The 18,701-nt window shown below is 39.9% G+C and overlaps 1 protein-coding gene across 1 annotated transcript in view; it reads right to left on the reverse strand.

Annotated features, from left to right (window-relative positions):
* ccdc88b (coiled-coil domain containing 88B) overlaps positions 1-18,701 on the reverse strand; it is a 194,701-nt gene that overhangs the window by 124,436 nt on the left and 51,564 nt on the right. Inside the window, 5 exon segments of the mRNA XM_034181407.1 lie at positions 7,312-7,429; positions 7,431-7,469; positions 10,630-10,711; positions 15,764-15,909; positions 18,164-18,304. Of these exon segments, the coding sequence (XP_034037298.1) occupies positions 7,312-7,429; positions 7,431-7,469; positions 10,630-10,711; positions 15,764-15,909; positions 18,164-18,304 (526 nt within the window).

Genomic DNA, 18,701 nt, shown 5'->3' on the forward strand with positions numbered 1-18,701 from the left:
AAGCTTGACTCTTAGTCTGTCCATACCAATTGGAAGTCCCAAAAACCAGTTTTATTTGTTATTATCTGTCGGCCACCTGGTCGTTACTGTGAGTTCTCTGTGAATTTTCAGACCTTTTGTCTGACTTAGTGCTTAGCTCAGATAGATAATTATAGTGGGCGATTTTAACATCCACACAGATGCTGAGAATGACAGCCTCAACACTGCATTTAATCTATTATTAGACTCCATTGGCTTTGCTCAAAATGTAAATGAGTCCATCCACCACTTTAATCATATCTTAGATCTTGTTCTGACCTTATGGTAGGGATACTTGAAGACTTAACAGTATTCCCTGAAAACTCCCTTCTGTCTGATCATTTCTTAATAACATTTACATTTACTCTGATGGACTAACCCAGCAGTGGGGAATAAGTTTCATTACACTAGAAGTCTTTCAGAAAGCGCTGTAACTAGGTTTAAGGATATGATTCCTTCTTTATGTCTCTAATGCCAATATACCAAACAGTGCAGAGTAGCTACCTAACTCTGTAAGTGAGATAGAGGATCTCGTCAATAGTTTTACATCCTCATTGAAGACAACTTGGATGCTGTAGCTCCTCTGAAAAAGATGGTATAACTCCAACTCGCAGCTTAAAGCAGATAACCCGTAAGTTGGAGAGGAAATGGCGTCTCACTAATTAGAAGATCTTCACTTAGCCTGGAAAACAGAGTCTGTTGCTCTATAAAAAAGCCCTCCATAAAGCTAGACATCTTACTACTCATCACTAATTGAAGAAAATAAGAACAACCCCAGGTTTCTTTTCAGCACTGTAGCCAGGCTGACAAGAGGTCAGAGCTCTATTGAGCCGAGTAGTCCTTAACTTTACCTAGTAATGACTTCATGACTTTCTTTGCTAATAAAATTTTAACTATTAGAGAAAAATTACTCATAAACATCCCAAAGACGTATCGTTATCTTTGGCTGCCTTCAGTGATGCCAGGCATTTGGTTAGACTCTTCTCTCCGATTGTTCTGGAGTGTATTTTCATTAGTTTACTTCCTTAAAAACCATCAACATGTCCTATAGACCCCATTCCTACCAGGCTGCTCAAGGAAGCCCTACCATTAATTAATGCTTCTATCTAATATGATCAATATCTTTATTAGTTGGCTATGTACCACAGGCTTTTAAAGGTGGCAGTAATTAACCATGACTTAAAAAGCCATCACTTGACCCAGCTATCTTAGCTAATTATAGGCCAATCTCCAACCTTCCTTTTCTTTCAAAAATTCTTGAAAGGGTAGTTGTAAAACAGCTAACTGATCGATCTGCAGAGGAATGGTCTATTTGAAGAGTTTCCGGAAGGTTTTAGAATCCATCATAGTACAGAAACAGCATTAGTGAAGGTTACAAATGATCTTCTTATGGCCTCAGGCAGTGGACTCATCTCTGTGCTTGTTCTGTTAGACCTCAGTGCTGCTTTTGATACTGTTGACCATAAAATTTTATTACAGAGATTAGAGCATGCCATAGGTATTAAAGGCACTGCGCTGCGGTGGTTTGAATCATATTTATCTAATAGATTACAATTTGTTCATGTAAATGGGGAATCTTCTTCACAGACTAAGGTTAATTATGGAGTTCCACAAGGTTCTGTGCTAGGACCAATTTTATTCACTTTATACATGTTTCCCTTAGGCAGTATTATTAGACGGCATTGCTTAAATTTTCATTGTTACGCAGATGATACCCAGCTTTATCTATCCATGAAGCCAGAGGACACACACCAATTACCTAAACTGCAGGATTGTCTTATAGACATAAAGACATGGATGACCTCTAATTTCCTGCTTTTAAACTCAGATAAAACTGAAGTTATTGTACTTGGCCCCACAAATCTTAGAAACATGGTGTCTAACCAGATCCTTACTCTGGATGGCATTACCCTGACCTCTAGTAATACTGTGAGAAATCTTGGAGTCATTTTTGATCAGGATATGTCATTCAATGCGCATATTAAACAAATATGTAGGACTGCTTTTTTGCATTTGCGCAGTATCTCTAAAATCACAAAGGTCTTGTCTCAGAGTGATGCTGAAAAACTAATTCATGCATTTATTTCCTCTAGACTGGACTATTGTAATTCATTATTATCAGGTTGTCCTAAAAGTTCCCTGAAAAGCCTTCAGTTAATTCAAAATGCTGCAGCTAGAGTGCTAACAGGGACTAGAAGGAGAGAGCATATCTCACCCATATTGGCCTCTCTTCATTGGCTTCCTGTTAATTCCAGAATAGAATTTAAAATTCTTCTTCTTACTTATAAGGTTTTGAATAATCAGGTCCCATCTTATCTTAGGGTCCTCATAGTACCATATCACCCCAATAGAGCGCTTCGCTCTCAGACTGCAGGCTTACTTGTAGTTCCTAGGGTTTGTAAGAGTAGAATGGGAGGCAGAGCCTTCAGCTTTCAGGCTCCTCTGCTGTGGAACCAGCTCCCAATTCAGATCAGGGAGACAGACACCCTCTCTACTTTTAAGATTAGGCTTAAAAGTTTCCTTTTTGCTAAAGCTTATAGTTAGGGCTGGATCAGGTGACCCTGAACCATCCCTTAGTTATGCTGCTATAGACTTAGACTGCTGGGGGGTTCCCATGATGCACTGAGTATTTCTTTCTCTTTTTGCTCTGTATGCACCACTCTACATTTAATCATTTAATCTCTGCTCCCCTCCACAGCATGTCTTTTTCCTGGTTCTCTCCCTCAGCCCCAACCAGTCCCAGCAGAAGACTGCCCCTCCCTGAGCCTGGTTCTGCTGGAGGTTTCTTCCTGTTAAAAGGGAGTTTTTCCTTCCCACTGTTGCCAAGTGCTTGCTCACAGGGGGTCATTTTGACCGTTGGGGTTTTTCCGTAATTATTGTATGGCCTTGCCTTACAATATAAAGCGCCTTGGGGCAACTGTTTGTTGTGATTTGGTGCTATATAAATAAAATTGATTTGATTCGATAATTAGCGGTTAGTGGAACTGTGCCCACCACTGCTGATCAGTGAGCTCAAGCTGGAATGCCCCTGATGCCAGGATGCTGGGCGTGGTCACTACCTGTGTGGGCACAGACAACCCCTGGCTCCTCGCCGTATTGCGGTCTGAGCCGACCGCAGTTCTGTGCGCAACTCCAGTAACAGTGGCCTTGGTAATCGAAATCAGTTTGTGTGTCAATTATCGTCATTTGCAAGTAAATCCTTGTGTTCCCTGAATACTCACTCGTGTCGGATTGCTCCATTTGCAAGGTGCTTTAACAATGCTAATGCAGCAATTATTAGTGCCATTTTACGCATGTTTTTATATCCATCCATATAACTGAAAACACCCACTCAGTGCATCTCTGATGTGCACATCATTCTGATGACTTCTTGTTTTCACACTATTAACGGTTCTCAGCATCACCTTTATATGTCCACAGTGGAACAATAGCTGTAAAAACATGCATATGCCAGCCTGGATTTTTGCGTGACGCACCACACATTTCCACACTCACGTCACTTTCTAAACATTTGCATGTGGACGTGGAAATGGGCATATGCCAGGTTTCTTTGCATAAGTACGCTTTGTAAATGAGGCCCCTGGTCACTTCAAAAGGCCTGCTAGCTCTCTGAATGTAGCGTCACTCACTGTGGAATTGCCCCTCTCTATTTAACACATACTACTCCCAATTCAAGTTATACACAACTCAAACTGGAGCAGCAGTGGCCAACCACAGCCAATAATTATTACACACTTTCTGTAAATACTCGAAACTTCATTTCACTTCTCAAATATCAGTGTGTTTGTCTGCTATTTGATACATTTAACTGAAATTGCTCCAAACAACCAATGATTTATAAAGGAAAATCAAGGAAATCATCAGGGGTGCCCAAACTTTTACATACCACTGTACATGTTTTTAGACAGCAGGGGAAAGCCAGACATGGGGAGAACATGCAAACTCCACACAGAATGGAAGTGGACGTGGGTGGGATTGATCCCCAAACATGGTCAAAATGGTAAACACTGAGGCACTCATTTAGCCATTTTGCAACTCAGCACTCAGTCATACCATCACTTAAACTGAGGATCTATTCAAATGGATCATACGGACAAAGTGAGGAATCTTGGGGTACTTTCTGATCCTACGTTGTCCTTTGACCTCCACATTAGAGATTACAAGGACTGCCTTCTTCCATCTGCAAAACATAGCGAGGATTCATCCTGTCCTGTCTACGGCTGATGCTGAGACTTTGATACGGTGCAATTTATCTCTTCCAGATTGGATTATTGTGATACTTTATTTTGTGGTCTGCCGCAGTCCAGCATTAGGGTCTACAGTTAGTGCCGGAATGCTGCTACCAGACTTTGACACAAAGTAGAAAGTTTGACCACATTCCACCCATTCTGGCGTCCCTTCATTGGCTTCCGGTTTCTGCCAGATCAGATTTTAAAGTCCTGTTGCTGGTACTATAAAACTTTCATGGGCTGGCTCCTTCCTACCTGGCAGACTTGGTTAGCCTACGTAGCAGGGCGCGGCCCTTGCGTTGGCAGGGCGCAGGGCTTCTGCATGTTCCAAGGGTGAATAAAAAGTCTGTGGGGGATAGAGCCTTCTCCTACCGTGGCCCTTGCTCTATGGAATGATCCACCTGCAGTTATAAGGCAGTCTGACACGGTGGAGACTTTAAATCAAGACTGACGACCCACTTTTTTAGAATGTCTTATCATTAATATTATTATGTTTTTATGTTTGCCTTCTAATTTCTTTTTTATTTCTACTGTGTTTTACCTTTTTATTGTGCCCTTTTGGATTTAATTTACTTTGTGCTGTTATAAATTGTGTGTTGTGTGAAGCACCTTGGGGCAACTGTCGTGAGATGGCGCTATATAAATTAAATAAACTGAATTAAAAAAATGAAGTGTTAAAGCTGAAAGTTTTTCGTTAAACGGATTCTTGATCATTTCTTTTCAAATTCCCGTTGATGCACCACACAGCACCAGGCACAATGTCATTGTCCAATTATTTATGAAGTAAACTACATATAAATGCTTCAGAATTTTACTTGGAAAAGTATACAACCCCTGGCAAAAATTATGGAATCACCGGCCTCGGAGGATGTTCATTCAGTTGTTTAATTTTGTAGAAAAAAAAAACAGATCTACAAGACATGACACAAAAACTAAAGTCATTTCAAATTGCAACTTTCTGGCTTTTAAGAAACACTGTAAGAAATCAAGAAAAAAAGATTGTGGGCAGTCAGTAACGGTTACTTTTTTAAGACCAAGCAGAGGAAAAAAATATGGAATCACTCAATTCTGAGGAAAAAATTATGGAATCACCCTGTAAATTTTCATCCTCAAAACTAACACCTGCATCAAATCAGATCTTGCTCATTGACATTGACCCTTGTGCCATGACATTGACCCATACGTGTCTTTTGCAAGGAATGTTTTCGCAGTTTTTGCTCTATGGCAAGATGCATTATCATCTTGGAAAAATGATTTCATCATCCCCAACATCCTTTCAATTGTCCAAAAAATATCAACGTAAACTTGTGCATTTATTGATGATGTAATGACAGCCATCTCCCCAGTGCCTTTACCTGACATGCAGCCCCATATCATCAGTGACTGTGGAAATTTACATGTTCTCTTCATGGCAGTCATCTTTATAAATCTCATTGGAACGGCACCAAACAAAAGTTCCAGCATCATCACCTTGCCCAATGCAGATTCGAGATTCATCACTGAATATGACTTTCATCCAGTCATCCACAGTCCACGATTGCTTTTTCCTTAGCCCATTGTAACCTTGGTTTTTTTCTGTTTAGGTGTTAATGATGGCTTTCATTTAGCTTTCTGTATGTAAATTCCCATTTCCATTAGGCGGTTTCTTACAGTTCGGGTCACAGACGTTGACTCCAGTTTCTTCCCATATCGTTCCTCATTTGTTTTGTTGTGCATTTTTCGATTTTGAGACATATTGCTTTAAGTTTTCTGTCTTGACGCTTTGATGTCTTCCTTGGTCTACAGGTATGTTTGCCTTTAACAACCTTCTCATGTTGTTTGTATTTTGGTCCAGAGTTTAGACACAGCTGACTGTGAACAAACCAAACATCTTTTGCAACATTGCGTGATGATTTACTCTCTTTTAAGAGTTTGATAATCCTCTCCTTTGTTTCAATTGACATCTCTCATGTTGGAGCCATGATTCATGTCAGTCCACTTGGTGCAACAGCTCTCCAAGGTGTGTTCACTCCTTTTTAGATGCAGACTAACAAGCAGATCTGATATGATGCAGGTGTTAATTTTGGGGATGAAACCTTACAGGGTGATTCCATAATATTTTCCTCAGAATTGAGTGATTCCATATTTTTTTTCCTCTGCTTGGTCTAAAAAAGTAACCATTACTGACTGCCACAATCTTTTTTCTTGATTTCTTATAGTGTTTCTTAAAGCCAGAAAGTTGCCATTTGAAATGACTTTAGTTTTGTGTCATGTCTGTGATCTGCTTTTTTTCTACAAAATTAAACAACAGAATGAACATCCTCCGAGGCCGGTGATTCCATAATTTTTGCCAGGGGTTGTATATCTCTCAGTGTTAAACAGCCAACAATAACTCTTCTGCTTTTGGAAAAATGTGTAACTTTTAACAGTGAATTTAAAAAAAAAATGAATTAGAAATCCAAACCCAGGAAAACAAATCCTGCCAACTTATTTGGGTTGTCAGGATACAGAGGTACAGCTGAATGAATCAAATGAGATGAAGAAGGTGACAGCGAGGACACGGCGAGGCGTTTTACAAGGATATAAGCACATTTTCTATCTCAGAACAGTTATACAACAATAGAATAAATCTCATTTAGGTGTAAAAGCTCAAATAACTAAAGCTATACTCCTGCTCTTTGTCAGCAAAGCAGCTCCAAGCTGTAAATCCTGATGACATCACACAACACAATAATTCTGTGGCTTTCAGCTTTTGAGTTATTCACACACTATTCTGATAGGAACACTCGGGGCCGACTGAGGGAACACACAGCATTTCAGATTAAGTGGTGCTTCTATTCAAAACACAAATAGCTGCTCGCAGAATGGTTTATAAGTCCGCTGCTCTTGACGTGACCTTCACCAGTACTGTTCATGAGAAGGTCTGCATTGTAAAGTGCGCATGTAATGGCTTTTTCCTGGGATTGCAAACCACAGACAAAACTATTTGAATGCATTTTAATTTCCGGATGGTGTTGCTTCTCACACTGATACGAACAACTTTTTCACAAGCGCACTGTGGCGATGTGTCGTTGCACTGTGTACCTGAGCTGTTGGCGTGTAAATCCAGGCTGTGCAATCGGTATTTGCAGCCCTGAAAGTTCCGTCTGAAGCTGCTCGGCCCTTGCAGCTCGCTCACGGGTGCAGTCCAGCTCATCCCTAAGTGGCACGCATGCCCCGACATTCACCCTGCAGAGAACGGTTCTGCATACCACACACACACACACACACACACACACAACACAACACACACACACACACACACACACACACACGGAGAATAGAAACAGAATATGAATAGTCTTCATTATCCTTGGACGAGGGGGGGGGGGGGGGGGGTGCAACAATCCCAGATATGCAGAAAAGCAAACATTGGCAATCTGATCGACAGATAAAATACAGCCAGAGATTATTTTGGCTGTCCCTCATTATAGTTTATTTTAGAATTACTTGTCAGGTTTAGAGGGCTCAGTACGATGGACAAAAATAATGACCTTTGAAACAATGAAATGTTTATGATTTTAGAGAAGTTAGTATCGAGGGCCACGTGAACTGGAATATTTTTCAACATTCATATTTGTTGCTGTTATATGAAGCCCCAAACTGAATTCAACAGCTTTTGAGTGACAAAAAGGCATTTTTACCAGATAGTAAACACAGAAAGCACACTCAATTCAATTTTGCTTCCACTTCACATTTTCTCCCTATTTATGCAACCTCCATGCACCATTTCAATGTTTTGATGTCCATTTTGATTTTTATAAGAAGAAGCTTGTGTAGAGGCAGAGCCTGATTTTAGACTTAGCACGAGAACCAGGTTTTGATTCAAGTACAGTGTGATAAGTCTTGGGCAAAAGCAAATACTGTTAATTAATATTCACTATTGTTGTTTTAAAAATACCATGATTGTCATCCACAAATTCCACATTTCTCGCACACTCTGTGGCACTGTAATTTTTTTGTCTGACAGTAGTAAGTTATTATTATACAAATAATGATGTTTTTTTAGTTCAATGGTACGAATATTTCATGAGGTGATAAGATGGAATGTTCTATCTTTCACCAGAATAAATATTCCTTCCAATTTGCCAGAAGAAAAAACATTCATTATTTGTTATATAATGGGCTAAAACAGATTCTTGTCATTTGATATTTTATTAATTTATAAACAACAGAAATGGGACTTACATTTTGGTGTTCAGCATCACTGGTGCTTAAACATCAACAGTCAACATCAACTTTAATTAGGAGTCCAAAATAGGTCTCAGTCAACTTGCCAAAACAGTGCGATAATTTAAAAATAACTCCGATGTTGTCCATGATGCCGTGCGCTGACTTCGTGTACATCCTCAGTCGGAAGTAGAAATTTGTTCAGGTTTTCATCCTAACTTCATCTTCTTCAGTTTAACAGCTCTTCATGCCTCCAGACGGCTTAGTGGATTTTTTTGTGTGTGTGTGTGTGTGTGTGTGTGTGTGTGTGTGTGTGTGTGTGTGTGTGTGTGTGTGTGTGTGTGTGTGTGTGTGTGTGTGTGTGTGTGTGTGTGTGTGTGTGTTAGAAGAATTAGCACTGTCAATTAGCTCGTTCAAATCGCCATCTGTCAGCAAAACAAACTCCGCTATGTTTAGCTAAACGCCACCCCCACTAGTGTATGTGTGTGCGGTGTTCACAGCATGCAATGGTACACAACGTATGGAACCAAATTTGCAGAGTAAATGCAATGCAACACAAATGGCATGAACGATCCATGTCACATACGAGGTCTGTGATAAAAGTAACGGACCTTATTATTTTTTTCAAAAACCATATGGATTTGAATCACGTGTGATTACATCAGACATGCTTGAACCCTCGTGGGCATGCGAGAGTTTTTTCACGCCTGTCGGTTACGTCATTCGCCTGTGGGCAGTCTTTGAGTGAGGAGTGGCCCACCCTCTCATCGATTTTTTTTTTCATTGTTTAGGAATGGCTCAGAGACTGCTGCTTTGTTTGATAAAAATTTTTTCAAAAACTGTAAGGCACAACTGAGTGGACACCATTCGATAAATTCAGCTGGTTTTTGGTAAAAATTTTAACAGCTGATGAGAGATTTTGGTCTGGTAGTGTCGCTTTAAGGACGGCCCACGGCGCCTGATGGCGATCTGCGCTTCGAGGCGGCAGCGTCTCGCCGTTTCAAGTTGAAAACTTCCACATTTCAGGCTCTGTTCACCCAGTAAGTCGTCAGAGAACTTTCAGAAGCAGTCGGCATGAGGAGTTTATTCGGACATTCCATTGTTAACGGACATTTTGTAATGAAAGAACGTGCGGGCAGAGTCGCATGTCAGGCCGGACCCGACCGCGGGGGGTCGCGACAGGAAAAACACCTCCGTTGGAAACCTTAACGGGCAAGTTGGAACATGCCCAAGCTGTTAAACAATTTCTCAGTTACTCACTTGTTGAAAGCCATCAAAAGCCGCCTGAATTTTACAAATGGTTTTCAACACGGAGGTGTTTTCCCTGTCGCGGCGCACACAGATTCGCCGAGTCATCACGGAAACAACTCGGCGAATTTGCGCGCACGTCTTTCATTACAAAATGTCCTTAAACAGTGGAATGTCCGCATTAAGTCCTCATGCCGGCCTATTCTGAATCTTCTCTGTTCTCTCACGACGTCCTGGGTGAATTAAGCCTTAAATTAGAATGTTTTCAGGTCGAAACAGGCCGACAACGGCGCCTGGAAGCGCTGCGCGACATCCCGCTCCATGGGAAGTCCTTACAACGACAGAAACACCCCATAATCTCTCATCAGCCGTTAAACTTTTCACCGAAAACCATCTTAATTTCTCGAATAGTGTCCACTCGGATATTCCTCACAGGTCCAGAAAAAATGTTGATAAAGCAACGCGCGCCGTCCGCAGCGGCTATTCAGACAAAGAGATTCCGACAGGCGGGGTGGAGCACTCCTCACTCAAGGCCTGCCCACAGGCGAATGACGTCACCGACACACGTGAAATAACTCACGCATGCGTGCGAGGGTTCAAGCTTGTCTGACGTAAAAACATATGAATCAAATCCATTTATTTTTTGAAAAAAATAAAAAGGACCACTTTTTTCATCACAGACCTCATACAAAGCACCAATCAAATGACAAGGATTCACTCAGCCGTTGTATAATACAGCCCAGTCTCAGATCTCAGCGGATTTGTCGTGAGAATTAACATTTAAACAACTTAATCCCTATGTTGCTCCCGGTGTGTAGTGAGCGTCTTATGTGTGAGTCGGTGAGTGAGTGCGTGTGTATGTGTGGTTGAATGTGAGGCATTACTGTGCTGTGATCTTGTGATACAGATGAATAAGTGCTATATAAATGCAGCCCATTTAACAAACCTCTTTCTGAAGTTTCTTGAGTTGTTCCTCCATGCTTTGAATCTCCAGTTTAAAATCCAGTATCTGATCACCTTTATCTTGCCTAGAAACAACATGAACAATCATGTAGACATCTACTAATACCTTATTTTTTAATCATTTTTCAAAGCAATACATTTGCCTTCTGTAATCAAAAGCTCTGGAATGTTTTATTTTTCCCTTTAAACAACAACAACAACTGCAGAATCACTTCTAAACAGCATTTTCCAAAAATGATAGTGACCAAGAAATTTAGTTTGATATATCAGGCCTCCTCTGCATATTTGTCCTTGTTCTGTTGAATTTATCATTATTAGTATTGTTATTATTATTATTATTATGGTTAAGATGTGTTGAGCTAATTAAGAACCAGCAAACTGTGTCTTTTTCTGTTGTGGTGTGCTCCAAGGATCTGTATTGAGTCCTATTTTGTTTATTCATCCCCTTGGACATTTAATGAGTAAATGGATTAGTTATGTATGTACAATACAATTGCATCAACCATCACTCAAACACATTACATGTGAGGAAAAAAAAATAGAGTGTAGCACAGTAGATCAAGATAACACTATAACAAAGTCCTGCAAGTGCAAGTTTCAGGTCCACTGAACCTAAGCACCAGAGGCAGGTACAGCAAATAAAGATTTTATTTTACATTTTTCGATCATGTTGAAGGGTGCTTGCAAAACAGTTGGGTTCTTTAGCAGTTACTTGAACGCCGCAAGGGACTTGGCAGCTCAAATGGATTTGGGTAAGTTGTTCCACCTCACTGACAGTGTGTAGAGGTCATGAGGGACCATAAACTTGAATGTGTGAGTTTAGGTAGAGTGTTACTCACTGTTTTATATCTGAGCAGCACACACACAGAACAATGAAAGTGGATAACTGCCTTTAGTAGTGTAGTACCTTAAACACGTCCAAGTCTTGATGCTTTAGGCTCACCAGAGGATAAGCAATGTGCCTTAAGACACCCCACCCCTCCACAATAAACAGAAGGATATCCAAAACCTGATAAGTTCATCTAATTCAAACATTTTGAGGCAACTCAACTTGGCAGATTAGTGTTGAACAAATATAACTAGCAGTCACCTGTGCAAAGCACAGGACAACATCTTCAGTAAGCATAAGAAATCCCCAATTAAATACAATATAGTCAATGACACCTGTGCTATTGGTGGGAACTTGGTGGTACTGACAAGACGTGCAATGCATGGTGGGAACATTAATGAGAAATATAATGTGAGACAAACTACAAGGTCACTACAACAAGGGGTTTCTATTCGTATCTATTATATTTTGTTTCATTAAGAAACACATTGTGAATTCTGACTCTCTTGACAGTTGCTGCATAAAGTAACACTACTGGATTACTTGGAAAAATCTATATTGCATTTAAATGTATAACAGTTTTTCTAAAAATATATATTACTCACCAGAATCCTACATATAAAAGGATGAAAATACACTAGCGTGTTGCCCGTGTGGATCCACCGGCTCCAGACTGGGTAGTGTTTATAAAATAGGGAGCTGACATTTTTCAAGGCTGGTAACAAATTGTGCAAAGTTTCTATAATGATTTTAACTGAAAGTGCAGGAAATTAAATGAGAAGGTTTTGTGAAGGACTGTATTTATTATTTGGCACATTTAGTTGATGTCATGTTTTACAACTGACAAGGTTGAGATATTTTCTTTTGTTCAGAGCTTGTCTGGTTACCAGGGACTTATTAATGATGATATCAACGTCCATTGTTCACTGTTGTTACATAATATCGCTAATTTCTCCAAAAATACTAGTCCTATCAACTTTCCATTTTCGCAGCATTCACCTTTGACCGAAAATACATAAGCATACCAAATGGCAAATATCAGTTCTTCCCAGTTTCTTTGTGATCGAAGTTACACAGACATACACATCCACAGAGGCCACTTGGCTATTAATATATAGATGATGATTTACCACCCCCTGCTGGAATGTCGTGTGAGTCCAGAATTTGATTATCAACATCCATTAGTAAGTAAGTAAGTAAAGTTTATTTATAATAGCACCTTTCAAGTTAAAATCACAAAGTGATTCGCATACGGACAGAGAAATTAAAAACAACAGAACATAAAAACAAATAAATAGATAAAAGCCAGCCTATATAAATGTGTCTTGAGCGTCACTTTAAACATTTTGCTTGAGTCCACAGAACGTAGGCTCAAGGGCAATGCATTCCACATTTTACAACCCCAATTCCATTGAAGTTGGGACGTTGTGTGAAATGTAAATAAAAACAGAATACAATGATTTGCAAATCCTCTTCAACCTATATTCAATTGAATACACCACAAAGACAAGATATTTAATGTTCAAACTGATAAACTTTATTGTTTTTGTGCAAATATTTGTTAATTTTGAAATGGATGCCTGCAACACATTTCAAAAAAGCTGGGACAGTGGTATGTTTACCACTGTGTTACATCACCTTTCCTTCAAACAACACTCAATAAGCAGATGGGAACTGAGGACACTCATTTTGAGTGTCATTATTGGGTATAAAAGGAGCATTCCCAAAAATCTCAGCTGTTCACAAGCAAAGATAGGGTGAGATCACCACTTTGTGAACAACTGCGTGAAAAAATAGTCCAACAGTTTAAGAACGTTTCTTAACATTCAATTGCAAGGAATTTAGGGATTCCATCATCTACAATCCATAATATAATCAGAAGATTCAGCGAATCTGGAGAACTTTCTATGCATAAGCGGCAAGGCCGAAAACCAACACTGAATGCCTGTGACCATCGTTGAATGCCCGTCCCATCGTTAGGAGGGACAGCTACCCTGTCATTAGGAAGGTGCTAACAAGAGCACAATGGGTGCTAGTTAAAGCAATTGTTTAGTCACTAGCTAATAGCAGTCTGCCTCTCAGTAGGAGGGGTCTAGTTAGGGTTAAAACGCCAGCTTTTGTGGCTTCTGTTTGTTCTTCTCGACAAGGGTCAGACAGAAGTCAGACTACCAGAGCAAGAATTTTAGCTGAGGAAGCTTCTGTGATTTGAAGCGAAACGTCCTCACGTCAAGCAACCTAGTCCAGTCGAAGATTCAAGCTTCTCTACTATGCAAACCACCTGGACAACTGAAAGCCTACACAGAAACAATGCCCGTGACCTTCGATCCCTCAGGCTCAACATAATTATGTAAAGAGTCTTACCGTGTGGGCTCAGGAACACTTCAGAAAACTACTGTCAGTTAACACGGTTCGTCGCTACATCTACAAGTGTAAGTTAAAACTCTACCATGCAAAGTGCAAGCCATACATCAACAACATCCAGAAACAGCACTGCCTTCTCTGGGCCCAAGCTCATTTGAAATGGACAGACACAAAGTGGAAAAGTGTGCTGTGGTCTGATGAGTCCACATTTCAAATTGTTTTTGGAAATCATGGACATCATGTCCTCTGGACAAAAGAGGAAAAAGACCATCCAGATTGTTACTAGCACAAAGTTCAAAAGCCAGCAACTATGATGGTATGGGGGTGTGTTAGTGCCCATGGCATGGGCAACTTACATATCTGTGATGGCACCATCAATGCTGAAAGGTACATCCAGGTTTTGGAGCAACACATGCTGCCATCCAAGCAACATCTTTTTCAGGGACGTCCCTGCTTATTTCAGCAAGACAATGCCAAGCCACATTATTTACATGTTACAACAGCATGGCCTCGTGGTAAAAGACTGCAGGTACTAGACTGGCCTGGCTGCAGTCCAAACCTGTTGCCAATTGAAAATGTGAGGCACATTATGAAGTGCAAAATACGACAACGGAGACCCCCGGACTGTTGAACACCTGAAATCGTACATCAAGCAAGAATGAGAAAGAATTCCACCTACAAAACTTCAACAATTAGTGTCCTCAGTTCCGAAACACTTATTGAGTGTTGTTAGAAGGAAAGGTGATGTAACACACAGTGGTAAACATACCACTGTCCCAGCTTTTTTGAAACATGTTGCAGGCATCCATTTCAAAATGAGCAAATATTTGCACAAAAACAATAAAGTTTATCAGTTTGAACATTAAATATCTTGCCTTTGTGGTGTATTCAGTTGAATATAGGTTGAAGTGGATTTGCAAATCATTGTATTCTGTTTTTAATTTACATTTTACACAACGTCCTAACTTCATTGGAATTGGGGTTGTGGGTGCATTCTGGACCATTTGTAAGCAGTACAGAGAGGACTTACTAAGGCTAAAAAAACAGTGAATTACAATAATCCAGATGTGATGAGATAAACACATGAATGATCATCTCCATCTCAGCGCTAGGCACAATTCTGTGCAGACAGGCAATATTACGCTAATGAAAAACAAAAAACAAGACTGTGCCAGGTGGGTAACCTACGCATCAAAATTGAGGGAATTATCAAACATAACACCTAAATTTGTGACTGCTGAGCTAATAAAATGGGCCAGACAACCAAGGTTCCCAACCACAGTGGAATGAACTCGTCAGGGGCACAAACAAGGACCTCGGTTTTTGCTGTGTTAAGGAACAAGTAGTTAGCCGACATCCAGCCACCAATAGCCTCAACACAGCGCTGAAGAGCAGATACTCTAGAAACCATATGAGGAGTGAATGAAATATACAGCTGGATGTCATCCACATAATGGTAGGCACAGTGAACAATGGCAGTAACACTGTTGATTGTTGTTATGTAATATCCCTAAGTTCTCCAAAAATATTAATCTTATCAACTTCACATTTGCTCGGTGTTCATCCTTGAACCAAAATACATAAGCATACCAAATGGCAAATGTCAGCTTTCCACAGTTTCTCCATGATTGAAGACATACATACGAACGCACACACTCACGCACACAGAGGCCACTTGGCTTTCAATATATAAAGAACTCATGAAAAGTAAAAGATGACTAGCTATTACATTACATGGCCAGATTAGAAAAACTGAGCGCTGGAATAATGATCATCGCAGCAAACTCCTGGGTTGTTTCTCTGCTGTTGCAGTGACGACTCCCAATTTTGAGCATCTTAAAGTATTGCAAAACTCACTGCACATTTTTAAGATAACCTTTACTGTATTTTAACAAGATTCTCCTGAGATGTTCAGTCCCACACTCACAGTTGTTGTTTGAGACGCCGAAGCTTGGCCTTGCTGTCAGCCAGCTGAAGTGGCAGACTCCTGGGTGGCTCTTCACTGTGACCACCCAGAGGCACCACAGCAGAGTCAGCCTGGGCCTCCCGATCCCTGCAGAGCTCTGCTATCCTCTGAGGGAGAACGACGAGGAGTGATGTGGCGATATGAGCAGCAGGAGGACAAGGGAAAAGAGATTTGGAGAACATAGAAAGAAGATTGAAAAAAAAATACTGGAAACGAAGGGCACAGTGAAAAAAAACAATTACAGCAAAGAAGGAGATAGGAAGCAGAGAGTAATGATTTTTTTTAGACATTCAGAAACCTAAATGGTTTCCGCAACGATTAAGTGAGCAATAATGTCGCTTCATTTTGCACTAACTGCATATGAAGTGCAGTACAAATTTCATGGGTTTTTGCACAATTTGCTCTGCAAAATAGTCTGTCTGGGATCTATATCTTTTTCTTTTTTATCTGAACCAACTGCAATTATATGACAGACACATGATAAAACACTAACAATTATAAAATTGTAAGCACTTTGTGTCACACTAATTGCAGTTAGGACCACTCTGTTTTGTCAACTGTATGTTGTTCAGGCCTCAGATAATTAATATCAATATTATGAAGTTCTATCAAGTATAATGTTAATATATGCAGTATTGTCCAAAAGTTGCTTGTGCTCATTCCAGTTACTGATGTTACCAGTCTTGTCACGCAGTAAGGCAACAGACAGTCTACAGGAGCTGCAGGGTATACGATAAGCAGTCAAACAGAAACAATATTTCAGAATGATGAGTAGCCCAAACACAAATATAACCCACCAGCACAGTGTAAATAAAAACACTTCTGTTCTGGGAATTTATTCAAGTGTATTCTCTTGTTCACCTATTTTTTTTTTTTTTTTTTTTTTTAAGCAAAGAAAGAATATTGCAAATGCAGCAATTTTTCAACCTCTTTTTCAAACAATAATCCATCCATTTTGTGAACCTGCTTAATCGAGTTAAGGGTCACGGGGTGCTGGAGGCTCTCCCAGCAGTCAATGGGTGAGAGTTGGAGTACACCCTGGACAGTCTAACACAGGGCTCAACAATAATAACAATATAAATTGTAGATGTCTTAGTTTTCTTTTTTTTAGTGTACAAGAGTAGAAATGGTTTGATGAAAAATGTCACACTGTGATGCCGCTCTGCCTGCATATTCAGTTTTACAAATTTATTTATGATGCTGTTTTGTTTTTGTTATTTAAAAGCAATTCCACTTTTTAACTGTTGACAGATGTGCAGGCATCTCCATGAATTTTAAATTCAAACACATGAACACCAAAGCTTTGGGGTTACAGATGGTTTGGCAGAGGAAGGCATTGTGTTGATCACTTTGTACATCAAATTATTTCATTCTGCAGTCCTTGATTTTGTCAGTTAGTGGACCTCAGTGACTCAGTTGTTGAAAATCCTTCAGAAGTGAATTACACAATTGGCAATGTCATTATTTTCTGAATGAGAAGCTAATTAAAGTGAGATTACCTTTTCTTCAGCAAAAAAGGGAGCAGCTACTGCAATTATAAATGTTAAATGAATATGAGACTTCAACAACATCAGCAAGATTTGTCTTGCTGATGTTGTTGAGATCAAATGTGAGATATGAATGACTGTCGACCGCATAATTTCCCATAACAGGATTGTTTTGGCAAAGGGCAAGCGCAATGGTGTCAAAGGTCAAAATTTTGAGTTTGAGTTGAGCTGATGTCAACCAAAAGCATACATGCAGGTGAGTTCTGAATTTTCCCAGGTGAGATTAGGTGAATCATTATGGTCAAGGTCATTCAGATCAAATGTTAAAATCAAAGTTTTTCTCTCCAATTTGTACTAAACCTGGCACACATATGGAAGTGGGCTCCAGAAAGGTCCAGTAAGGTCAACTGAAGCCAAAGTCACAAGTTTCTTTTAGCTGCTGTTTATTGGGCTATTCCTCCCAGGGCCTTTTGATGATTTCTACCAAACTTAGTATGTAAACGAAGGTCGACCCTAAAATTGCCCCAGGTACTATTATCGAGTTAGATAAAGTGATTAAATAAGTGGTGCAACTGACCATGAAACAGGGCTGTAGTTACTTCTGCATTCCCTCTTAGTAATTAAAATGTAGTTTAACATAAAAAAAAATACTGTATATACTGGATCTCAAACAGAAATATAAAATTATTTTATTTTTATAATAACATTTTATAATTATTTGTGTTGCACAAACTGTGAGGGATTTTTTTTTTTTTTTTTTTTTTTTTGGTTGTGTCTGTATATTTCCAAACATTAATCGGTTTGCCACACATGACTGCATGTCATGTGTGCACTGCATGACAGCTTGTGTTATGATTTATGTATGTGTTCATACCTCCAGCTGTGTGTCCCTCTGTGCCAGCAGGCTTTGGATCTGTTTGGCCATGGAACTAAATACAAGCTGTAAGTCTGCACCTTCCACCTCCATAAGTTCCTCCCACCGAAGAGGAAGCACCATCCGCGGATCCTGAGTCACCTGGAGGAAGTGAAGTTTGACATAACGCACTCATAAGATTCATGTATGTCTGAGAAGCCAGACATGAAATGGCTGAACTCGGGACAAATGATCCAGTCCTACGGCACTGTGATGGCCGTGTGAACACCAAGAGAAGATGCATCTGTGTAGAATGGAAACAAACATTTGTCACATTTTCTCAGGGATTGCATCCATTTACAGAGTGTGTCAAAAGAGGTCTGACTAAAAAAAAAAAAAAAAAAAAAAAAAATGCATGCAAAACTAATGACTGACTTGAATGTCCTCGGGTGGGAGCCATATAAAACGTGCGTGGGGGGTGTATCCATCCAAACAGGAACACCACCTCTCACCTCTGTGATTTACAAGGCTGAAAAAATTGGCACAAATAGCCTAGTGG

The sequence above is a fragment of the Thalassophryne amazonica genome, chromosome 11, assembly GCF_902500255.1.
Source record: "Thalassophryne amazonica chromosome 11, fThaAma1.1, whole genome shotgun sequence".
Taxonomy (NCBI): Eukaryota; Metazoa; Chordata; class Actinopteri; order Batrachoidiformes; family Batrachoididae; genus Thalassophryne; species Thalassophryne amazonica.